This window comes from Pseudophryne corroboree, chromosome 4 (genome assembly GCF_028390025.1).
Source record: "Pseudophryne corroboree isolate aPseCor3 chromosome 4, aPseCor3.hap2, whole genome shotgun sequence".
Lineage (NCBI taxonomy): Eukaryota > Metazoa > Chordata > Amphibia > Anura > Myobatrachidae > Pseudophryne > Pseudophryne corroboree.
Window position 1 is genome coordinate 580,906,545 of NC_086447.1, and position 26,865 is coordinate 580,933,409.

Genomic DNA, 26,865 nt, shown 5'->3' on the forward strand with positions numbered 1-26,865 from the left:
GTAACACAATCCTTCAGAGTTTGGGGCAAGCCACTTGTACGCCTTTCTCCCGCATATGAAATATGCATCATCGGGGAGAACATAAGGGACGGAGAAGGACATGACCATGTTACAAACCTTCCAGGTGAAATCTCCTGACCCTAATTCTTCCAGCTGCTTAATGCACGTATCAGTTTGTATGACATGTGCACAGTATCCTGGTGATACCTCTCCAACTCTAGTAATCCTATTTCCTAAGGTATATCGATACCGGAAAGATTTTCCTCTACTGGCTATGTGGCGTACGAGCTCTGTATCTGTAGGCATTCTATCTGCTCTGTGTGAAAAGGTCATGGTAAGGTTGCTCCATGACACTTCCCAATTTCCCGGTTTTCTGGGATTGGAGATGTTAAAACATAAGAGGGACCTATCCACATGGTATTGGTGGAGCTTCAAACTAGGAGGGCTGGAGATATTAAACCTCCGGTCCACCGGTCTCCCACCACTTAGCTCAAGTACCTCCCCTAACGTTAAAGGAAATGGTACTAGCCCTGATTTGCTGTGACCCTGAGGCACTTGAGAGCATACCCAACAATCTGTTTGGTTTAACACGTTACCCACTAAGGAGTGATAGTCACTCAATGGATGCCGGTCTATATGGATATTAAAACTAGATTGGCATTTCTTTATGCATCCATCTTCAACCAGATTATCACAGAGCCTACAGATACAGTTTTCTTCAGCTAACAATCCATCACAATTTCTTCTATCGGATCGTTTTCTGATACTCGCCTTTGCTTGTTGGTTTGGTTGATCTTGGAAAACTACGCCTCCATCATCATAATCGGAACCCATTCCAGAACCTCTTTCGACCTCTATGGTACTCTCGCCGGAACAGACTGCTCTGGTCAACATCATGGTTAACATCAAAATCCGGATCACAGTCTCTTGGGGCAAGTCCATCTTTGAGGAGGAAATAGAGAAGAATGAGGAGGGGGAAAAAGAAATTTTAAGGGAGAGGGGCTGGGAAGTGGAGAAAAACAATAAAAGGGAGAAGGGAGTCGACAACTGCTTTCGGTCTTCAAGGCTCAGGTGCCGCCTCAGTCCTCCTGGAACAGACACTCCAGTGATACAGCCTCTACCGTCTGTTCCTTATCACGGGACTTCTCTGGATCAGCAACCTTTTTGCAGTGGGATGAATGGCCCCAAGTCTCTCTCTCAGCAACCTTCAATGCTGTGGTGCTAGTCAATAAGACCTGGTATGGTCCTTCCCATCTATCAATAAGACAACCTGAGCGTAGAAAATTTCGTATCATTACATAATCCCCAGGTTCAATGTCATGACAATTACTATCTGGTAAATCAGGAATCACCAACTTCAGATTATCATTTTGATTCCTCAACTGTTTACTCATGTTAATCAAGTACTTTACAGTTACTTCATTGTTACATTTCAAATCATCCTGAGGGTTAATCATGACATGCGGTTGTCGACCAAACAGAATTTCAAAAGGAGACAGATTAAGAGGGGACCTGGGAGTGGTTCTGATGCTATACAAAACAATGGGTAAAGCTTCTGGCCACGTCAATCCTGTCTCTGCCATTACTTTACTCAATTTATTTTTAATAGTGCTGTTCACTCTTTCGACCTTCGCACTCGCCTGTGGACGGTACGGAGTGTGCAGCTTGCTATCAATACCCATCAATTTACACATTCCTTGAAAGACATCACCTGTAAAATGGGTACCCCTATCACTTTCAATGATTCTAGGGATACCATATCTACATACAAATTCCTGCACAATTTTCTTAGCTGTAAACATAGCGGTATTTGTAGCTGCTGGAAAAGCCTCGACCCAATTCGAGAAAACATCTATACAGACAAGTACATATTTCAAATTTCGACATGGGGGTAATTGAATGAAGTCAATTTGTATTACCTGGAAAGGGCCGCCGGCAGGTGGGATATGGGATGGTTCTGTAGGTATTGCTTTTCCAATATTCTTTCTCAGACAGGTAAGGCATGACATTGCTCTTTTACTCGCATGAGAGGAGAATCCTGGGGCGCACCAGTATGCTCTTACCAATTTGCACATCCCCTCCTTGCCTAGATGAGTCAGCCCGTGAGCTGCTTCAGCCAGACATGGAAGGTATGCCCTGGGGGCCACTGGTTTACCATGTCCATCCGTCCAGAGCCCTGAGGACTCCTGGCCATATCCCTTTGCCCTCCAGACTGCTCTTTCCTGTGTGGAACACAGATTCTGCATCTCACACAACTTCTGTGTGTTGATGGTATTAAATACCATCAACTGTGTGGTGTCTGTCCGTGTGGGGGTAGCAGCTGCAAGCTTTGCGGCTTCGTCTGCTCGGCTGTTACCAAGGGATACTGGGTCTTGGCTATATGTATGTGCTTTACATTTGATAACAGCCACTCTGTCGGGTTCCTGTATTGCTGTTAGAAGCCTTTTTATATGAGCTGCATGCGCTATCGGTGTACCAGCTGCCGTCATGAAATTTCTGAGCCGCCATAGGGCTCCGAAATCATGGACTACCCCGAACGCGTATCTGGAATCGGTGTAGATATTGGCTGACTTACCCTTAGCCAATTCACATGCTCTGGTTAGGGCGACCAGTTCAGCAACCTGGGCTGAGTGAGGTGGGCCTAGCGGTTCCGCTTCTATGGTGTCTTGGTCATCTACGACTGCGTATCCAGTACACAAGTCTCCCGAGTCTGACTGTCTGTGACAACTACCGTCCGTGTAGAACGTGAGTTCTGCATCTTTCAGTGGATTGTCACTGATGTCAGGCCTTGCGGTAAAATTTTGGGTCAAATATTCCATACAATCATGTGTATCTTCCTTTGCATTAAATCCTCCTTCCCCATCACTCTCACCTTCCACCCTTTGTGTCTGACCAGGCACACCTGGGAGAAATGTTGCAGGATTTAATGCGCTGCATCTCCTTATGGTGATGTTTACGGGGGCCATTAATGCCAATTCCCATCTTGTAAACCTTGCAGATGAGACGTGTCTGGTTTGGGCAGAATTCAATAAGGCAGATACCGCATGCGGTGTATGGATTGTGAGGTTGTGGCCTAGCACGACATCTTCGCTTTTTGTTACTAGCAATGCTATCGCCGCAACGCTACGCAAGCATGTGGGGAGGGATCGCGCTACCGTATCTAGCTGGGCGCTGTAGTATGCAATTGGCCTGCTGGCATCACCGTGTTTTTGTGTTAGTACACCTGCTGCGCACCCAGCACTTTCTGTTCCGTATAGTTCAAAGGGTTTCCCATAGTCTGGCATACCTAGTGCTGGTGCCTGCGTTAGGCACTGTTTGAGTCTCTCAAATGCTGTTTCAGATTCGTCTGTATGCGAAATCCGATCAGGTTTGTTTGAAGAGACCATTTCCTGCAAAGGTAGCGCCAATATGGAAAACCCTGGGATCCAATTACGGCAATACCCACACATTCCTAAAAACGTCCTGATCTGTTGCTGGGTTTGTGGCAGTGTCATGTCTCTAATGGCTTGGATTCTATCAGCGGTCAGGTGTCTCAGTCCTTGTGTTAGACAGTGTCCCAAATATTTTACCTTAGTTTGGCATAATTGTAACTTGTCTTTGGAAACCTTGTGTCCTGTGTCTGAAAGATGAAACAGGAGCTGTTTCGTATCCTTCAGAGATGCTTCCAGTGAATCTGAACACAGTAATAAATCGTCCACATACTGTATCAATACTGATCCACTGTCTGGTTGGAAAGACTGTAAACAATCATGCAAAGCCTGAGAAAATATACTTGGACTATCTATGAAACCTTGGGGTAACCGAGTCCACGTGTATTGGACTCCTCTGTATGTAAATGCAAACAAATATTGGCTGTCAGGGTGCAGAGGTACCGAAAAGAAAGCGGAGCAGAGGTCAATAACAGTGAAAAATTTGGCAGTGGGAGGAATTTGCATTAGGATGACAGCTGGATTAGGCACTACGGGGAACTGACTCTCAACTATTTTGTTAATCCCCCTTAGATCCTGCACTAGCCTGTAACCCCTCCCCCCACTCTTTTTAACAGGGAAGATGGGACTATTTGCGGTGCTGGACGTTCTTACTAGAATGCCCTGTTGTAGCAAGCGCTCTATTACGGGAAAAACTCCTAGCTCCACCTCTGGCTTCAGAGGATACTGTGGGATTTTTGGAGCTATCCTACCATCTTTTACTTGCACAACTACTGGAGCTACGTTTGCCATTAATCCAGTATCCTGTCCATCTTTTGTCCAAAGTGACTCTGGTATCTGAGATATCATCTCTTCTACTTGGGATGGATTCCTATTTGTCATAATGGAATGTGACATTAATTTTGATGGGGAGTCTAACATGTCTCGTACTTCCTGAGCGTGATTCTCAGGGATGTCCAAGAATACACCTTCAGGAGTACAATAAATGACGCAACCCATTTTACATAGTAAGTCTCTTCCCAGGAGATTAGTTGGTGCAGATGCAGCCAGCAAAAAGGAATGCTTGGTATGCAAAGGCCCTATTGTAATCTCGGCTGGTTTGCTAACAGGGTAGTGCTGGACTACTCCTGTTACTCCCATGGCTGGAATTGTCCTACCAGTGGTTCTCATGCCCACTGTCGAATTTATCACTGACTTGGCCGCCCCTGTGTCTACAAGAAAGTTTAAAGTTTTACCAGCCACATTGATTGCAATCTCTGGTTCGCTTCCAAGACTGGCAATCAACTTAACTGGCTGCAGATTACAGGTATGGCCACACCCCTATTGGGTATGCTGACCTCCCTGAATCCCGCTGGCAGCAACTACTTGTGAGGGAGTTAGCTGGGAACTACCAGAGGCATGCCAATCTCTGTTCGGGGGATATCTTTTTGTTTCCCCTGTATGTGGCTCAAAACTCCGCCTCTGTGGACCCTGCTCCCAATGTCGTGTGTTGTGTTGTCTAGGGGGTTGAAAAGATCTTTGTACATTCTTTGTTCTACATTCTCGTGCAAAGTGTCCCGGTCTGTTACAAGAAAAACATGTTATTACACTTGCCTTACCCACAGGATTCGGTGGTACATACGCAGGCTGCCTTGTGGTCAGCGCCTGTATACTTACGGACATCAACTTATCACTTTGCGATTCCCTGTGCCTAGTGATGTTTCTGTCGTGATCAATAGCAGCCTCTCTCAAGCCGGACACTGACAGACCTCGCCAGCACGGTTGCGTGGTCTGAACCCTAGTCTTTAATGTTTCCTTTAAACCATCCATCAGTACGGATACTGCTACTTCCCGATGGTTTGGGTTGGTCTTAATGTCTTCTATACCAGTGTACTTTGCCATTTCTAATAGTGCCCGGTGAAAATATTCTGTTGCCGTTTCGGACTCCTTTTGCTTAATGGAAAATATTTTATTCCATTTAACAACGGCTGGGAAATACTCTTTTAGCTGTAAATTTATCCTTTTTACATTATCCTTGTTGTACACGTCTGTAAGCGGTACATCTTTATCCAATGCACAATCAGCTAAAAACTGAGTTGCATCAACATTGGAAGGTAAACAAGCTCTTAGCAGTATCTGCCAATCCTTGTTGTTGGGTTCTACAGTGTTACCTAGATCCCTGATGTATTTTTGGCTAGCAACTAAATCCTTCCTGGGGTCAGGAAATTCGGACACTATTGTTCTTAATTCCATTCTGGAAAATGGAGTGTACATGGCAATGTTCCTTATGGGAGTGGCTCCAGACACATCTGTTTTTCCATTGGGAACTGCTATTACCCTTACAGGAGCAATTCTAACAGCCTCTTCCTGTGTAGATTCTACTGCTTGTTGTGGTACAATTGTTTCAGTGTAGTGCATGGTGCCGTACTTACCCGTTGACACGACCTCACCTATCCCTCCGCTAGGGGCTTTCACTAATCTCGTGGGTGTCGCTGTGCCTACTGTGGTCTCTGCTATGGTGGCTGCAAGAGAGAGAGCTGAAATTGTTGCTGAATCGTCTTCTTGATCACACTCCTGAGGAAGGTTCAAAACAGGGTACATCTTGCACGGGTTAATACTTGCATGAGTTATTTGGTTAACATCATTAACATTTACAGGGTTACTAAGAGTTTGTGTTTTACAACCCAGTGCGTTTCTCTCCGCAATCAACTTCTCTCCTGCAATGTATGGTGGAGGAGGAGCTGTGGCAATCAACTTCCTGACTGCCCCAGATCCTGCCGCCAGAGCCAAACCTCTCTGTATCTCACCTTCCTGGTGCCATAACTGTAAACAATCATGATGTTGAATTCGTCTCTTTGTTGATTTTACGAGACATATCCTCCTCCTTAAATTTTGTAACACTTCTGGACTAAAGCTACCTATTCTTGGGAACTTGTCCCTGTCTTGTACAGTCATTCTCTCCCATTCATCACATAAAGATTCGGTGTGAATTCCATATTTTTCACACATTACATATCGTGCCGACCCAACTGGTCGGTTCACAGAATCAACCTGAACCAGGGTTGATCGCCCCCTACCTGAACAAATGGCCCCCATAATCTGCAGGCGTTGCTTATTCCTCCTTGAATATCAAGGCTTTCAGCGAACCCTTACAAACAAACCAAGATGTCCTTGGGCAGGCCGGCGGTGGTGGTTTATCAAGTACCCCACTTACTTCTCGCCCACGTTGGCCTGTGCTGCAATCACTGTAGCCAGAGCTGCTGGACCCAACCTAGGGCCCCTGTGAACCTTTTGTTTACTGGAACATATGAGGGTTACCCGCAGGACACTTACTCTTTCCAGTAAAGTTGGGGTTGTTAGATAGTTCCTGAGTGACCAGCGAACTTCCCTTCCAAAAATAAAAAATTACACAAATCACGTCAGAATGTACAGATAGCGTTTGTGACCACTTTACTCTAATGGTATTAGGTCAGATTACTAACTACTGCACACAATAACGTGCGGTCCAATCGTTCAGTATACGAGCACTACTTGTCATGTACTGAAAGATCAATGGAATCTATGTTTCCGGCTGCGATTCCTTCAGCCAGAGCTTGTATGGCCTATATGGGTTCTGCACCAACACCCCAGGCGTTGTGCCACTGGACTTTTATAGCGGACCTCTTTGTTACCTTATGACCTCCTGGTCTTGTTACCTTATGACCTCCTGGTCTTGTTACCTTATGATCCGCTATACTCTAATGCTCAAATATTATTTAACCAGGGATGCCTCCCTAGCCACCGTATATGTCACTTACACGTATGTCCCTTGACGAGTACCCGGCTTTCCTTTTGGTTCCACCTTAAAGTTATATAAACTTTTGTATACAAAACACACTCACTCAACACAAGTACACTTTTGTTTCTATATCTATTTCTGCGCAGAAATTTGTCTTTAGCCCAAGAGTGTTACCAATTAGGAGCAGGATCTGTTAAACTAAATTTCCGATTTTCCAAAAATAGATTTGCGTTATTTACCGCTTCGCGTTATCTACCGCTGTGCGTTACTTATCGCCTTGCGCTAATTATCGCTTTGCGCTAATTCAACTTTTTCGTGACTTGAGCTACGTGAGCGTAACCGGACGCTACGTTGCGTAATGAACGCTGCGTGCGTCTGCCTTTTGGATTGCGTACGCTAGTCTTTGTTAGCGACACGTGTACGCAATGCAAAGGATCCACCGTAACACAATATATTTTTATCAATGTAAATGATCCCTGATCATCTACCGCAATCCACACTGACTGCCTTGTATCTCAGACAAACCGTGTGTTTGTTCTATACTTTAACTATCACCTCTACTATTAAATAACAGCAAATCTCTTTTTAGCACTTTCTATCAACTATAAAATTGGCAAACAGGAATAGTGATATACGAAAAATGAAACAGAAATGCAGATATATGTATGCGTGCGTGTATACGCAAGACAGAAGAGAAATAAAAGTTTTAAAAGACACAAGCGTTTTGTTCTTACTTCCGGTTACCGGGTTCCTTCAGCACTCTTTATCTAAGCGAAGCAGACGCTTATCCCGTCAGCACTGTGAGACAACCTCCCACCCTTTGCTGGAGGGATAATGTCTGCTGATCTACCTAGTGCAGATGTGAGAAGTATAGGACGAGCCCGCAATTGACAATGCTAAATTCCTTTGCCTTATAACAACCCTTTATGAAGCTAAGAACACTGTACGCTGTTTACTTAAGAAGTACCGTAATGGTACGCTAGTTGCGTAACGATCGCTCAGCCGTAGGCGAGACGCTCAAGCGTCACGTTCGCTCACGGCCCAGCGATCACAGGACACGTTATTGGTTATGTCTAGGGTAATGATTCGCTATGGCGTAGCTTACGCTCGAGACCACGAGGAGGTCACCAGCGATGCAGACGCTCACAACACTATATCTTTATGATAAAACCTTATACCAATGAAATACACTGAATACCTTAATGTGAGTACAGGGTGTAAGTGCAACCTTGTGTAACCTGACTAACTACAAAGCTGCTTGAGCGTCACCGACGCTCAAGTGAACACTTAACACTATAGGAAATACACAGATGCTGATTTAGGTTCCAAAGCCTATTAACTGTATTATATCTAATATACTTGTAAAAGGGGATAACAGTACAAATGATACACTACAATATAACAGAGACTTCCTAACCACGGAACTAAACAATAAATACAAAAAGACAATACTACACTGACCTAAATGCAATACAACACAATACTATCTAATACAATACAATACTAGCCTAGTCTAGGGGAGATATGAGAGAACAGAACAGAGAGAGAGAGAGAGAGAGAGATATTGGCTCACAGAAAGACAATGATTACGGAGAGAAACTTACGCACAAAGGGTATGATCGCCTGCGCCTCGATATCCAGCTCCCGGCTATCAGCAGATAACCGTTGATGAGAGAGTGAGAGCTGGATGTGGTCGGCCTGCTTATTTATGCCCCACACACAATGCAATCTCCTGGTCCTACAATCCCATTGTCCATTGGCCGAAGGAATTCGGCCCTGTATCATAACAAAAGGTCATAGGGTGATTCATACAGGTGGGCTGTGACGATTTCCAACAGCTCAGGTGGGTGGGAAACTGGGTTTCCCGCCGCATACCTGAGTATGTGTAAATAATAGAAATGGACATAAACTTCTTATGTCCATAACTATTCGCACGAGCGATTAATACGCTCCAAACCAACACCGGAATATTGCTAATTAAATACTCTTCCGATGGGTACCAAACACTGCTGTATGATTCCTGTTAGACCCTTTGTACGATATAAAGAGGGATTCCTCAGCTCTGGGACATTGTATTTTAACCAAACTTTCAGAATCTATCAAAGGGACCGTGATCTATAAACTACATTAATTGTGAACATTTGTAACGAATGAGTCGCACGCTACGACTACATAAACTCTACCGTAAATACGCATACCGCGCCTGCGAGTGCACGTTATTGCGGGTATGCGAATCCACGGGCGAGCGCATGCACGCGCAGCGCGGACCAGTGTGCGGTGCAAATATGGCAACGTGCATTGAGACATTTTTCTGACTTTGACACCTATGATCGTCAATCCAAAAATAGTCTGGGAAGCACATTTCACTCTAAAATGCCTTGATAATACTTTGATTTCATGATTCCTTCAATATGGTGAGGCCTCCACTAACCGAGGCAGAAAAGCTGCCCCAAAACATTATGATCCACTAGGTTTAACTGTAGGTAGCGTATTCTTCTCCTTAAAAGCTGTACTGTATAAACAAATCACTGGTCAGCATTGCCAAAGAGTTCTATTTTGGTTTTGTCTGTTCACAAAACATTTGCCCAGACGTATTGTAGTTTTTCGAAGTATGTTTTGGCAAAGATCAGAATTCTTTTTTATGTATTTAATTTTTGCAGCAGTGGGGTCCTCCTTGGCCTTTGCCCATAAAGCACACTTGGTTTGGTGTACAGCCTATGGTACAGGTTGAAACTATCACTCAAGATTGTTCCAGGTCTGCCTTTGGCTCTTTGGATATTTTAAGTGGTGTTTTTTCAACAATTTGTACCACCCTTCAAATACTTTCCTTATTGATTTTCCTTTTATCCCCACGTTCAAGGAGGTTCTTCACGGTTCCATGAATGACAAACTTCATAATAACATTGCACACTGTTAAAATAGGGATGCCAAGGTCTTTGGAAATGGCTTTGCGTTCATTAAATATCTTGGGTTTCATGATAATAGGACTTCTGCATCTCTCAGATAGCTCTCTTGTCTTCACCATTATTGCAAAGTACCAGGGAATAAAAAGTACCTTTTCTAAAGCCATCATTCTTTGGTTAATTCAAGTCATGTGCACTGACAATTTATCATAGGTTACTCTAATTTATCACATTTGAATCTAATCTAGCTTTTTGTTCTCTTCAAAAGTGATTTGGATTGCTCAAAGGGATGCCAATAATTGTGTCTTGGCAATCTATACATTCCTATAGTTTTCCCTGCTATTGCTTTTTCAAATTGTTATTGTTTTATCCTTAGCTGTTCTGTGCCAAACATGAGCTTCACTGTCTATAGTCCAACGTTGTTTCACTAAATTCCTTTTTTACAGGAGATACCGTACATGATGTACTGAAAATTCATGGGTGCCAATAATGTTGGCCAGAACTGTACAGTAATTGACAGCAAGTGGACTATTTATACATATATTAGAAACACTATTATATGGTAATTTTGCTCTTTTTCAGATTTGGCTCTGAACAACCAGTGTATATCAATATAATTAGAGACCCAGTAAATCGATTTCTTTCAAATTATTTTTTTCGACGATTTGGAGATTGGAGAGGAGAACAGAATCACATGATCCGTACCCCAAGCATGAAAGAAGAGGAAAGGTATTTGGTAAGTGTTTCATGTCCACTTCATATAAGATGTAAGCTCGTTTTGGAAAATAAACATAAGCAGACACTATAATGAGAAAGAAAAAAAATAATTAATTACCCAAAATGACATTACTTAAAACTGGTTGGAGCCATGGTACCACATATGCTATGTTATCAGAATTTCTCTGACGTCCTAAGTGGATGCTGGGGACTCCGTCAGGACCATGGGGATTAGCGGCTCCGCAGGAGACAGGGCACAAAATTAAAAGTTTGACCACTAGGTGGTGTGCACTGGCTCCTCCCCCTATGACCCTCCTCCAAGCCTCAGTTAGATTTTTGTGCCCGGCCGAGAAGGGTGCAATCTAGGTGGCTCTCCTAAAGAGCTGCTTAGAATAAAAGTTTGTTAGGTTTTTTATTTTCAGTGAGTCCTGCTGGCAACAGGCTCACTGCAACGCGGGACTAAGGGGAGAAGAAGCGAACTCACCTGCGTGCAGGATGGATTGGCTTCTTAGGCTACTGGACACTAGCTCCAGAGGGACGATCACAGGTACAGCCTGGATGGGTCACCGGAGCCGCGCCGCCGGCCCCCTTACAGATGCTGAAGAGAGAAGAGGTCCAGAAATCGGCGGCTGAAGACTTCCCAGTCTTCTTAAGGTAGCGCACAGCACTGCAGCTGTGCGCCATTGCTCTCAGCACACTTCACACCGCGGTCACTGAGGGTGCAGGGCGCTGGGGGGGGGCGCCCTGGGCAGCAATGTAATTACCTTTACTGGCTAAAAATACATCACATATAGCCCCTGGGCTATATGGATGTATTTAACCCCTGCCAGGATTACAGAAAAAACCGGGAGAAGAGCCCGCCGTGAAGGGGGCGGGGCCTATCTCCTCAGCACACAGCGCCATTTTTCCCACACAGATCCGCTGGTGGGAAGGCTCCCAGGCTCTCCCCTGCACTGCACTACAGAAACAGGGTTAAAACAGAGAGGGGGGGCATTTTTTGGCGATATTATTATATATTAAGCTGCTATAAGGGAAAACACTTACTATAAGGTTGTCCCTGTATAATTATAGCGCTTTGGTGTGTGCTGGCAAACTCTCCCTCTGTCTCCCCAAAGGGCTAGTGGGGTCCTGTCCTCTATCAGAGCATTCCCTGTGTGTGTGCTGTGTGTCGGTACGTGTGTGTCGACAGGTATGAGGACGATGTTGGTGTGGAGGCGGAGCAATTGCCTGTAATGGGATGTCACCCCCTAGGGAGTCGACACCGGAATGGATGGCTTTATTTATGGAATTACGTGATAGTGTCAACACGCTACAAGGTCGGTTGACGATATGAGACGGCCGGCAAACCAATTAGTACCTGTCCAGGCGTCTCAAACACCGTCAGGGGCTTTAAAACGCCCATTACCTCAGTCGGTCGACAGACACAGACACGGACACTGACTCCAGTGTCGACGGTGAAGAAACAAACGTATTTTCCAGTAGGGCCACACGTTACATAATCACGGCAATGAAGGAGGCGTTACATATTTCTGATACTACAAGTACCACAAAAATGGGTATTATGTGGGGTGTGAAAAAACTACCTGTAGTTTTTTCTGAATCAGATGAATTGATTGAAGTGTGTGATGAAGCGTGGGTTACCCCCGATAGGAAGTTGCTAATTTCAGAGAAGTTATTGGCATTATACCCTTTCCCGCCAGAGGTTAGGGCGCGCTGGGAAACACCCTCTAGGGTAGATAAGGCGCTCACACGCTTATCAAAACAAGTGGCGTTACCGTCTCCTGATACGGCCGCCCTCAAAGATCCAGCTGATAGGAGGCTGGAAAATACTCTAAAAAGTATATACACACATACTGATGTTATACTGCGACCAGCAATCGCCCCAGCATGGATGTGCAGTGCTGGGGGGGTTTGGTCGGAATCTCTGACTGGAAATATTGATACCCTGAATAGCGACAATATTTTATTGACTATAGAGCATTTAAAGGATGCATTTTCTTTATATGCGAGATGCACAGAGGGATATTTGCACTCTGGCATCAAGGGTAAGTGCGCTGTCCATTTCTGCCAGAAGAAGTTTATGGACGCGACAGTGGTCAGGTGATGCGGATTCCAAGCGGCATATGGAAGTTTGCTGTATAAAGGGGAGGAATTATTTGGGGTCGGTCTATCGGACTTGGTGGCCACGGCAACAGCCGGAAAATCCACCTTTTTTACCTCAGGTCACCTCCCAACAGAAAAAGACACCGTCTTTTCAGCCTCAGTCCTTTCGTTCTCATAAGAACAAGCGGGCAAAAGGCCATTCATATCTGCCTGAGGCAAAGGAAAGGGTAAGAGACTGCAGCAAGCAGCTCCTTCCCAGGAGCAGAAGCACTCCCCCGCTTCTGAAAAGTCCTCAGCATGTCGCTGGGGCCTTACAAGCGGACTCAGGTCCGGTGGGGGGGTCGTCTCAAGAATTTCAGCGCGCAGTGGGCTCACTCGCAAGTCGACCCCTGGATCCTGCAGGTAGTATCACAGGGGTACAGATTGGAATTCGAGACGTCTCTTCCTCGCAGATTCCTGAAGTCTGCTTTACCAACATCTCCCTCCGACAGGGAGACGGTGTTGGAAGCTATTCACAAGCTGTATTCCCAGCAAGTAATAGTCAAGGTACCCCTACTACAACAAGGAAAGGGGTATTATTCCACGCTGTTTGTGGTACCGAAGCCGGACGGCTCGGTGAGACCTATTCTAAGTCTGAAATCTTTTGAACACTTACATACAAAGGTTCAAGTTCAAGATGAAATCACTCAGAGCAGTGATAGCGAATCTGGAAGAAGGGGACTTTATGGTGTCCTTGGACATCAAGGATGCTTACCTCCATGTCCCAATTTGCCCTTCAAACCAAGGGTACCTCAGGTTCGTGGTACAAAACTGTCACTATCAGTTTCAGACGTTGCCGTTTGGATTGTCCACGGCACCCCGGGTCTTTACCAAGGTAATGGCCGAAATGATGATTCTTCTTCGAAGAAAAGGCGTATTAATTATCCCTTACTTGGACGATCTCCTGATAAGGGCAAGATCCAGAGAACAGTTAGAGGCCGGTGTAGCACTAACCCAAGTAGTGCTGCAACAGCACGGGTGGATTCTAAATTTTCCAAAATCCCAGCTGAGCCCGACGACACGTCTGCTGTTCCTAGGGATGATTCTGGACACAGTTCAGAAAAAGTTTTTTCTCCCGGAGGAGAAAGCCAGGGAGTTATCCGAGCTAGTCAGGAACCTCCTAAAACCAGGAAAAGTGTCAGTGCATCAATGCACAAGAGTCCTGGGTAAATGGTGGCTTCTTACGAAGCGATTCCATTCGGCAGATTCCACGCAAGAACCTTTCAGTGGGATCTGCTGGACAAATGGTCCGGATCGCATCTTCAGATGCATCAGCGGATAGCCCCGTCTCCAAGGACAAGGGCCGCAGATTCGGCATTCAGGACTGGGTCCTGGTGACCACGAATGCCAGCCTGAGAGGCTGGGGAGCAGTCACACAGGGAAGAAATTTCCAGGGAGTGTGGTCAAGCCTGGAGACTTCACTTCACATAAATATACTGGAGCTAAGGGCAATTTACAATGCTCTAAGCCTGGCAAGACCTCTGCTTCAGGGTCAGCCGGTGTTGATCCAGTAGGGCAACACCACGGCAGTCGCCCACGTAAACAGACAGGGCGACACAAGAAGCAGGAGGGCAATGGCAGAAGCTGCAAGGATTTTTCACTGGGCAGAAAATCATGTGATAGCACTGTCAGCAGTGTTCATTCTGGGAGTGGACAACTGGGAAGCAGACTTCCTCAGCAGACACGATCACCACCCGGGAGAGTGGGGACTTCATCCAGAAGTCTTCCACATGATTGTGAACCGTTGGGAAAAACCAAAGGTGGACATGATGGCGTCCCGCCTCAACAAAAAAATGGACAGGTATTGCGCCAGGTCAAGAGACCCTCAGGCAATAGCTGTGGACGCGTTGGTAACACCATGGGTGTACCAGTCAATGTATGTGTTCCCCCCTCTGCCTCTCATACCCAAGGTACTGAGAATTATAAGGCGAAGGGGAGTAAGAACGATACTCGTGGCTTCGGATTTGCCAAGAAAGACTTGGTACCCGGAACTTCAAGAGATGCGCACGGAGGATCCGTGCACTCTACCTCTAGACTTACCGCGGCTGCGTTTGACGGCATGGCGGTTGAACGCCGGATCCTGAAGGAGAGGGCTCCGACGGAGGAATTTCAACTGGGTCGATTCCTACATTTCCTGCAAACAGGATTGTCTATGGGCCTCAAATTGGGGTCCATTAAGGTTCAAATTTCGGCCCTGTCGATTTTCTTCCAGAAAGAATTGGCTTCAGTTCCTGAAGTCCAAGCTTTTGTCAAAGGAGTACTACATATACAGCCCCGGTTGTGCCTCCAGTGGCACTGTGGGATCTCAATGTAGTTTTGGGATTCCTCAAATCCCATTGGTTTGAGCCACTCAAATCGGTGGATTTGAAATATCTTACATGGAAAGTGACCATGCTACTGGCCCTGGCTTCGGCCAGGAGAGTGTCAGAATTGGCGGCTTTTTCGTACAAAAGCCATATCTGATTTTCCATTGGGACAGGGCAGAACTGCGGACGCGTCCTCAGTTTCTCCCTAAGGTGGTATCAGCGTTTCACCTGAACCAACCTATTGTGGTGCCTGCGGCTTCTAGCGACTTGGAGGACTCCAAGTTGTTCGACGTTGTCAGAGCCTTAAAAATATATATATATATTTCAAGGACGGCTGGAGTCAGAAAGTCTGACTCGCTGTTTATACTGTATGCACCCAACAAGCTGGGTGTTCCTGCGTCTAAGCAGACGATTGCTCATTGGATTTGTAGCACAATTCAACTTGCGCATTCTGTGGCAGGCCTGCCACAGCCAAAATCTGTAAATGCCCACTCCACAAGGAAGGTGGGCTCACCTTGGGCGGCTGCCCGAGGGGTCTCGGCATTACAACGCTGCCGAGCAGCTACGTGGTCAGGGGAGAACACGTTTGTAAAATTCTACAAATTTGATACCCTGGCTAAGGAGGACCTGGAGTTCTCTCATTCGGTGCTGCAAAGTCATCCGCACTCTCCCGCCCGTTTGGGAGCTTTGGTATAATCCCCATGGTCCTGACGGAGTCCCCAGCATCCACTTAGGACGTCAGAGAAAATAAGAATTTACTTACCGATAATTCTATTTCTCGTAGTCCGTAGTGGATGCTGGGCGCCCATCCCAAGTGCGGATTGTCTGCAATACTTGTACATAGTTATTGTTACAAAAATCGGGTTATTATTGTTGGAAGCCATCTTTTCAGAGGCTCCTCTGTTATCATGCTGTTAACTGGGTTCAGATCTCAAGTTGTACAGTGTGATTGGTGTGGCTGGTATGAGTCTTACCCGGGATTCAAAATCCTTCCTTATTGTGTACGCTCGTCCGGACACAGTATCCTAACTGAGGCTTGGAGGAGGGTCATAGGGGGAGGAGCCAGTGCACACCACCTAGTGGTCAAACTTTTAATTTTGTGCCCTGTCTCCTGCGGAGCCGCTAATCCCCATGGTCCTGACGGAGTCCCCAGCATCCACTACGGACTACGAGAAATAGAATTATCGGTAAGTAAATTCTTATTTTCTATTCCGTTGGCATTTTTATAAACTATTTGAAATTGGCTAATAAATAACAAAATGCTATTTTAACATTCAATGAGCATAGATCAATGGGTCTAATTCTGAGTGATCGCATCAGCAAATTTGTTAGCAGTTGGGCAAAACCATGTGCACTGCAGGGGGGGGGGGCAGATATAACATGTGCAAAGAGACTTAGATTTGGGTGGGGTGTGTTCAAACTGAAATCTAAATTGCAGTGTAAAAATAAAGCAGCCAGTATTTACCCTGCACAGAAACAAAATAACCTACCCAAATCTAACTCTCTCTGCAAATGTTATATCTGCCTCCCCTGCAGTGTACATGGTTTTGCTCAATTGCTAACAAACTTGCTGCTGCGATCAACTCAGAATTACCCCCATTAATAGTTCATGGATACAGGATCACAAGATAAAAAAAACAGAATGACAATAAGATATATGAGAACATTAATAAAAAGCTGTAAATTAAAAATTAAATTGCCCTATGTACCTTTACTGAATTTTAAGCAATGTTGTGCCACAGTCTGCCTTGTGACATTCTCACTATACTTATTACTTGTAGACATTTATAAATCTATGGTTGACATAATTTGACAAAAATAATCAGAAATTACTTTCAAGAGTTTAAACTAAGAAGAAAAAATTGGAAGCACGTAGCTTGTCTCAAATTAAAAGCATGTTTTCTAAGTTTGCATTGTTGCATTACAGGGAGCAACACTAAAATGGCATTTTATTAAGTTATTTTATTCTCTTTATTAATTTCCTTTACTGTTCTATTGGTGAGGCATTACAAGTGCAGGTTCTTTATAAACGAAGACAGAGGGATATATACAAATTGTAGAAACAACTTAGCTGCATTCAGTGTACACAGTAAAAATATAGAAGCAGGAATATATGAATAGGAAGGAGAAAATACAGGTTCACAAATAATTAATAACACATTAAATGCATATTGCCTAGCATGAGTTTTCTCTCCTTGCACTAATTAGATATATGTAACTTCAAGAAAACACAAATCAAAACTTTCCTTGTGCAAAGCTTGGTAGAAATGAGGACAGCAGGGGAAGGCTGTTTCTCCGGATTGTCTTCACCTACTGTATACCAAAAGTGTTGATTGCAGTATGTGGTATTGTATATAAGGGATGTAGTTATGTGACCAGCAGTCAGGAGACCTCTGGTCACAATACCTTCCCCTACATCCCGCCCCCTCATAATCCCGACGGTCAGTATGCCTACCAGGCGGGACTATTCCCACTCGTGGGTGTCCATGACACCCATAGAGTGGGAATAGAATAGGGGCTTGTTGTGCTCACGCCCCCCCCCCCCCCCCTCCACACACACACGCCGGCATTCGCTGCCGGGATCCCGGCGGAGGTATGCGTTACTGGTGGTCTCCTGACTGCTGGTCACGCATACCACACCCCTACGTCATCACTTTAGACATCAAAGTGCAAATCTGCAGGTATTAGGTCTAAGAATTCTGTAAAGGGGTGCAAAAAAAAGATTAGAAAGCAAAAAAAGTTGCAAGAGGACCCACTTGATAAATATGATATTGCTTTCAACATAGTCAATAGGAGTAGAGTCTGTTATAGCAAATCCTTTAGTACCAGTGCAGGTGATGTTTGCTTTTTTTGGCCACGTAAGGATCTGTAATGAACTGTATGTAATGTGTGATCAAAACATAGAGAAGACAAAAGTCATAACGTAAACAAAGGAGCAATATTGAAGAAATTAGCAATCTAGAGAAATAAATTAGGGATAGGAAGGCTCTCTTTGGTTAAAAGTTGGTCCCTCAAGATTTATCATACCTTTTTTTTTTTTTTTTTTTAGCTTTTTTCTTCTGTAACTATGTAAATTATGTTTGTAGCTGAATGGTCTTGAAGGATGACTGGTTTAGCTCTTTATCAGAGGTCCAGCAGGAATGATTGTATAGATCAAGGGTTTCCAACTACGGCCTTCAAGGCACATTAACAGTCCTGGTTTTAAGGATAGCCATCCTTGAGCACAGGTTACTTACTTAGTACCTCAGTTATTTTGATTTAACCATCTGTGCACCTGTGCTCAAGCATGGGTATCATTAAAACCTAGACTGTTGTTAATGTGGTTATCTTCCAACTGCACTTATGATGCCCCGTGGAGCTTGCACTTAATAGTTGCTTCTTACAGGTTTGGCTACAGTCACGTTTGGTCGGTCAAATCCAACAAAGTTCAATGACAGAACTAAAACTACAATGTGGATTACTATTTGGCTTCAAAATTACATAAATTAGATGAAAAACAAATATAAAATGTGACAAACTGATGTGCAGTGATTTGTAAAAACTCAAACCACATTGTAAGAGCAACAGTTAATTAATTAATTAATAAATAAATAATAATAATAATAATAATAATAATAATAATAATATCTTACAGCATGGTCCCACACCAAAAACAGGTGGATAAGTGTGTGTGTGTGTGTGTGTGTGGGGGGGGGGGGGGGGGGCTGTTATATTTTGTCAGAGCACCTAATTGGATCTGTATAAATCCATCCATATTCCTGAGTCGGGTGTGCTAAGATTGGCCGGCTGTCGGAGCCAACCCCAGACAATAGACGAGTATGCAGTTACCAAACACCCAAAGTGTACACAAAAACAAAAAAATTGTGATGGTTGCATTGCTCAAACAGAATTTGAGTTTTATACTGCGGTTTGTTTCTGTAGTTTGTAAAACTGCGCTTTACTATTTACTATACTGGTTCTTCATAAGCATGCTTTTTTTAAAGATGCTGTTTGAACCTTTATAGTGTAATAGTTTTACATTTAAATATAATTTAATGGTGTGTGCTTTGATATATAAACAAAATCAACGTTTTTGTAAGTACATGATTTTCGGAGAAACATTTGCAGGGGTTAATCCAAGCATTGGTCTATGTCTACTGCTGATGGTTGAACAGTATGCCATTGACTTCACAGCTACATTGGGCATTGGGATGACTAACAATTAATTACAATGAGGTGCAGGCAGTCATCTATAAATAAATGCAGACATGTGGCAGCCATAACTTATGAACATTTTGCCTTTGTTGTATAAAGTTATCAAGTTAAACTACTTTGTGTAACCCATACATTATGGGGCTGATGCAGAGATGTTCCTAATATGAGCATAGATTGGCAAAAAAAAATTGAAAGTACAAAAATGTGGATTGTCAGCTGATATGCAGAGCCGCGCACATGTGGAGATGCTTCTACTTCTGCATGGGCAGCACGGTTTACATCATCATCATGTATTTGCATCTAGCCTATAGCAGTTGCAAAAAATATAGGGGGGTATGCAATTAGCGCTGATCATTTTGAAGCTAATGAATTCACCCCACTGAGTATTCAATTAGGGCCGTTTTGAAGGCATTTTCGCCAATGCCTTTTCACCTTGTTTTTTAAGTAAAATGGCATTGTCGAAAAATGCCTCAAAACCGTCAAAAATAGCCCGCATTGTCAACGGAAAACCTGTGGAAAACACGTGTTTTCTGCCCCTGCCACATTTTACGCCTCGGTGAAAGTCCGGCTCTGCTATTGCATAAGACGAATCCCCATTCACCCTAAAAATAGCAAAAAGCTCAGTTTTTTCGCATAGGTGAAAAAAACAAGGCTAATTGCATACCCCTCTATACCTTCTAACAGGTGTACATACTATGCATGGGTCTTCATAACTGCAAGAGGCACATTTGCATAGGCTGTGCTCAGCTTACATTAGAGCACTCCTACAAGTATACAGTACCTCCCAACTAATTGATTTTGACAATTGCTACACCCCAGGAGTAATTATTTGGTGCCTCAAAATGGGGGTCTGGTCATGTGTATAGCGCTTCTGAGAGCTAGGCTAGCCCAACAACACTTCAGTCCCCTAAAAACAATTCTGTAGTTCCCGAGGCTTTGAGTGCTGCTTTGTAAAAATATAAACTGCAGATATGGGCCCTCATTCCGAGTTGTTCGCTCGCTAGCTGCTTTTAGCAGCATTGCAAACGCTAGGCTGCCGCCCTCTGGGAGTGTATCTTAGCTTAGCAGAATAGCGAACGAAAGATTAGCAGAACTGCTACTAAATAATTTCCTGCAGTTTCTGAGTAGCTCCAGACCTACTCCTAGATTGCGATCACCTCAGTCCGTTTAGTTCCTGGTTTGACGTCACAAACACGCCCTGCGTTCGGCCAGCCACTCCCTCATTTCTGCAGCCACTCCTGCATTTTTACCTGGCACGCCTGCGTTTTTTAGTACACTCCCTGAAAATGGCCAGAAACACCCACTTCCTGTCAATCACACTACGATCCCTCGAGCGATGAAAAACATTGCTCGAGCTTGTGTAAATCTACTAAGTTTTGTGATAAATAACTTAGCACATGCGCGCTGCGTACCATGCGCATGCGCATTTTCCACCTAATCACTGCATTGCGAAAAACGGCAACGAGCGAACAACTCGGAATGACCACCATAATGTAGAGGATGTGACCACACTGACCAGTAGGAAGATACTGGTCCATGCAGTTACTCTTCCCTACCCACAATCTGGCTTTCGTGTAGTCTGAGCTCCATCAGCCTCCTCCTAATTGCATGGTCAGGCCCCCAGGGGAGGTTAGTCTTTAGAATTTATGTTAAGACTGATTATATTTCAAGTAGAAGAAAAAAGTAATGTAGTCTAACTGTAATCATATGTATATACTATAAATTCTCAAAAATAAACATTCTTTAAAAAAAAAAATACTATTGTTAAACGTTTTGAGTGTTTTTAATAAAACAGCTATAAATCATATCTGTATACAAATTAAAAGTAATCTTGCATCTGTGTTTGTCAATGTATATTGACACTGCCTAGCAAAACTACATACAAAAAAAAACCTTGTCTTTGTAAGGTTGTTAACTTTTTAGTCCAAAAACCTTCTGTTGCAAAATGCAGATACGGTACATGGGGGGTAATTCAGAGTTGCTCGTAGCAGCAAATTTGTTAGCAGTTGGGCAAAACCATGGTGGTCATTCCGAGTTGATCGCTCGCTGCCAATTTTCGCAGTGCAGCGATTAAGTAAAAAAACTGCAAAAATGCTCATGTGCATGGTACGCAGCGCGCATGCGCTAAGTACTTTCACACCAAACTTTGTAGATTTACACAAGCTCGAGCGACGTTTTTTCATTGTTCGAGTGATCGTAGTGTGATTGACAGGAAGTGGGTGTTTCTGGGCGGAAACTGGCCGTTTTCAGGGAGTGTGCTAAAAAACGCAGGCGTGCCAGGTAAAAATGCAGGAGTGGCTGGAGAAACGGGGGAGTGGCTGGCCGAACGCAGGGCGTGTTTGTGACGTCAAACCAGGAACTAAACGGACTGAGGTGATCGCAGTCTAGGAGTAGGTCTGGAGCTACTTAGAAACTACAGCAAATTATTTAGTAGCAGTTCTGCTAACCTTTCGCTAGCAATTTTGCTAAGCTAAGATACACTCCCAGAGGGCGGCGGCCTAGCGTTTGCAATGCTGCTAAAAGCAGCTAGCGAGCGAACAACTCGGAATGACCCCCCATGTGCACTGCAGGTGTGGCAGATATAACATTTGCAGAGAAAGTTAGATTTTGATGGGTTATATTGTTTCTGTGCAGGGTAAATACTGGCTACTTTTTTTCTACACTGCAATTTAGATTTCAGATTGCACACACCCCACCCAAATCTAACTCTCTCTGTACATGTTATATCTGCCCCCCCCTTGCAGTGCACATGGTTTTGCCCAACTGCTAACAAATTTGCTGCTGCGATCAACTCTGAATTAGCCCCATGACCAACAGAATGCTCACAGGGAAAATGCCTCAGCACAGAAGTCAATGTTTTGGATGTAAAACTCCATTCAGTGCACTTCCTATAAAACCTATTTAAATGGATCACTCTCTTGCATGTTTGTGTGGACAGTGACAGAAATGCCTGCGAGAGGTGGCTACAATATATCCATTAAGTCCTATAGAGTCATACAGTGCATCCGGAAAGTAAACACAGCGCTTCACTTTTTCCACATTTTGTTATGTTACAGCCATATTCCAAACTGGAATAAATTCATTTTTACCCCCAAAATTCTACACACAATACCCAATAATGACAACGTGAAACATTTTTTTTTTTAGATTTTTGCTAATTTATTAAAAATAAAAAACTAAGATATCACATGTACATAAGTATTCACCGCCTTTGCTCAATACTTTGTTGATGCTCCTTTGGCAGCCATTACAGCCCCAAGTCTTTTTCAATATGATGCCACAAGCTTGGCACACCTACTGTATCTTTGGGCAGTTTCGCCCATTCCTCTTTGCAGCACCTCTCAAGCTCCATCAGGTTGGATGGGAAGCATCGGTGCACAGCCATTTTCAGATTTCTCCACAGATGTACAATCGTATTCAAGTCTGGGCTCTGGCTGGGCCACACAAGGACATTCACAGAGTTGTCCTGAAGCCACTCCTTTAATATATTGGCTGTATGCTTAGGGTCATTGTCCTTCTGAAAGATGACCCGTCGCCCCAGTCTGAGGTCAAGAGCACTCTGAAGCAGGTTTTCATCCAGGATGTCTTTGTACATTGCTGCATTCATCTTTCCCTCTATCCTGACTAATCTCCCAGTTCCTGCCGCTGAAAAACATCCCCACAGCATGATGCTGCCACCACCATGCTTCACTGTAGGGATGGTATTGGCCTGGTGATGAGTGGTGCCTGGTTTCCTCCAAACATGATGCCTGTCATTCATGCCAAAGAGTTCAATCTTTGCTTCTCATGGTCTGAGAGTCCTTCAGGTGCATTTTGGCAAACTCCAGGCAGGCTGCCATATGCTTTTTACTAAGGAGTATCTTTCATCTGTCCACTCTACCAAACAGGCCTTATTGGTGGATTGCTGCAGAGATGGTTGTCCTTCTAGAAGGTTCTCCCCTCTCCACAGAGGAATGATGTAGCTCTGACAGAGTGACCATCGGGTTCTTGGTCACCCCTGATTAGGGTCCTTCTCTCCCGATCACTCATTTTAGACTGCCGGCCAGCTCTAGGAAGAGTCCTGGTGGTTCCGAACTTCATCCATTTACGGATGATGGAGGCCACTGTGCTCATTGGGACCTCAAAGCAGCAGATATTTTTCTGTACCCTTCCCCAGATTTGTGACTTGAGACAATCCTGTCTCGGAGGTCTACAGACAATTCTTTTGACTTCATGCTTGGTTTATGCTCAGACATGCACTGTCAAGTGTGGGACCTTATATAGACAGGTGTGTGCCTTTTCAAATTATGTCCAATCAACTGAATTTATCACAGATGAACTCCAATTAAGCTGTAGGAACATCTCAAGGATGTTCACTGGAAACAGGATGCACCTTAGCTCAATTTTGAGCTTCATGGCAAAGGTTGTGAATACTTACGTACATGTGATTTCTTAGTTTTTTATTTTTAGTAAATTTGCAAAAATCTAAAAAAAACACTTTTTTCACATTGTTATTATGGGGTATCGTGTGTAGAATTTTGAGGGAAAAATTAATTTATTCCATTTTGGAATACGGCTGTAACATAACAAAATGTGGAAAAAGTGAAGCACAGTGAATACTTTCTGTATGCACTGTACCTGCTATATACTGCACAAATTTCTGCTAAAGATCTGGGACTGCTGTTATATTTTCTGATGCACATATTTCATTCAATTTATTATTCTCTGTCTCGTGTACGAATAAATTAAGATTTGCCATAATACTGTATGTGGCTGAGTGACAAATCTTGAAGCCATGGCCTGTAAAGCATTCGTAAACAGCCAGGCGCAATAGATACTTTAGTGATGTCTGTGGTCATTAGCCATCTTCACTTGTCTAAGAGCACTCACATGTAACATTTCCTAGGTGTCTATGTATCTGTGTCCTGGTTTACATATGTTCACAATAGCCCAAACACACCTTTACTAAACCAGGCCTACATGAAAAAGGCCTCTGCCCCATCCTATATATGCAAGCAGAAGCACGCATATCTGCATGAGCACTTATGTGTGTACCCACTGTCCTGGGCATGCACAGTGCAAAGTCATGCATTTCGCACAAACTTGTGCACTGCTCAGCCCATTAGTATATTGTGTAACACCGGTTTTATAGCTCCAGGTCTATCCAAATCTATGAGTGCCGGAGAGTTTGACATGCTAGACTGACCCTTACTGAGTAACCAACAAATGTCCAGGGACAATGCTTGTGTTGTGTGAATAAGAGTGAATGGTCTAGCTGGCAGTGTATGTTAGATAGTATATAGAAATGAAATCTTGTTATGGAATTTTGAATGGATTCAGGAAGTTGTAGTAATTAGGGCACTGCCACATTTTAGCACTTAAGAAAAATATTTTGAATTTATTTATGTATCCATCAATAATCATCGACATTATTACCATACAAACTAGGTATATACATTTTCAGTCTGCTGTATGTAAATTGCCGTTATTACATTTTTCGAGGTCCACCCATAAACTTTTGCTTAATTTGATAAAAGTTGTAGTTTTAATATTTCAAAATACTTCCATGTGTTCTGTCTTGTGATGTTTTCTAGACTGGTAATTAGGCTGGTTGTGTAAGAAGATTAATTCATATCCATGTTTATGGCATTGAATATTTTGAAAGTCCAGTTAACAAGATGTTAAAGCAATTTTCTAAATTGGCGTAAAATTGCCTGGCATCACAGATGAGGCAGCTGGTCTTGGGATGTTTGTAAACAGATGGCAAATTCTGATAAACGTTCCCAAAGTGCATTTTAAAATTGCTAATGAATAACTACTCTTTTTAGCAACCATGACTCTTGTAAATCACAAGAACACATGTGACAGAGAAATTCTTGCACTTATTGATATGATTTTATGAACAAAATATGAAATAATTTATCAAAAAGTAATGAAAAACATGAAAACGGCATAAAATACAAAAATGCTCATTCCAAAGCCAACAGACCTAATTATTGGGGAGTTGAAAAGAAGTACATGAGACGGTATCTCACAAGTTCACGGCTAAAGTAGTGCTTTCAGGAAATTACATCTTACAGCATGTGGCAGGGGTCCCAGATGTTGTTTTGATAGTATCAGAAACACCCCTTCTGGCTTTAAAAAGAATTTGAGCTGTTACTATATCTGAGGTTTGGTACATTGCTGAATAAAAAATATAGATCCTTTTATTACCTTGCAGTAACATTATTATTCGTGATTGAAAATAATTCCAAACTATTTTTTTTAAGTTGATGGAAAAACTTCTAAAAAATAAAATTGTTTATCGGCATACTATTTTATGACTCAGTAGAATGGGAATGTATAAAAATCATTGCTGTGGAAATGAAAGGAAATACAGTGGCGGACCTTCATTTTTGGGGCCCTGAAGCTTGAACTGTTATGGGAGCACCTTCGCAACCAGCAACAACAGGGCAACATCCAACAAGGTCCAAAGGGCCTTGCTGCTCTTGCAAGGACCTCAAGGCCCAAATGGCAGAGAATGGGGTGGTGGGATGGAGTCCTTGAAAATGGGCCATACAGAGATCCCCTTCCCACCAGCCAGTAGGTGACGGGGTAAGAGAGACTGCAGGGCAGATGTGGTAGGTGACAGGGCGAGAGTTTATGGGGCAGGTCTGGTTATAGCCCCCGACCATTTAATATCTACCCCTCACAGCACTCCCCCCTTCAATAACCACCTAACAGTACCCCCCTTCAGTAATCACCTCACAGGCACCCCTCCTTTCAAGAATCAACTCACAGAACTCCCACTTCATTAATTACTTCACAGCAATCCCCCCCCCTTTCAATAAACACCGCTCAGCACCAGCAGAATTACCTTATTAGACACCGCCTTGTCCCAGGCTCCTTCTCACCTTTTATTGCTTAGCCTATTATGTGTCCTATTTGCATAGTTTTGCTTCTAAAACTAAGTAATTGCGAATAGGACACATACGCAGCTCCTGCTGCTTAAAGTGATATGCAGTCTATTCTGTGTGTAATAGCAACTGTATCTTTGTACCAATGTTATGCTACAGTGTATTCCAGCCAAACACATAATTTGGTATGCTGATACAGTCGCATATACAAAAAGAATATAGCCATTGGTGTTTCTATAATGGGTGCAATGGGTGCGGTGCACACGGGCCCCTGGGTCCAGTGGGGGCCCACACCGCACCCATTGCACCCATTTTAATACTTACCTTTCCGGAGTCCAGCGTCAGGAGTCTCCGGATCATGGCGGGTGCCATATTTACGGAGACCTGCGCATGCGCAGTAGACTTCGGCACAATGCCAGACTCTTCAGCGCCATGCAGAGGAGGGGGCCCACCCGGAGTTGCACACGGGCCCCCTCCTCTGTAGAAACGCCCCTGAATATAGCCATGCCGTATATCATTTAAATCAGCATAAGTTGTGCATCC

The 26,865-nt window shown here is 43.8% G+C and overlaps 1 protein-coding gene across 1 annotated transcript in view; it reads left to right on the top strand.

Moving 5' to 3' along the window:
- Positions 1 to 26,865, top strand: part of UST (uronyl 2-sulfotransferase) — a 641,538-nt gene that overhangs the window by 540,457 nt on the left and 74,216 nt on the right. Inside the window, exon 5 of the mRNA XM_063917505.1 lies at positions 10,671 to 10,824. Coding sequence (XP_063773575.1) covers positions 10,671 to 10,824 — 154 coding nt within the window. The remainder of the gene's footprint in view (positions 1 to 10,670; positions 10,825 to 26,865) is intronic.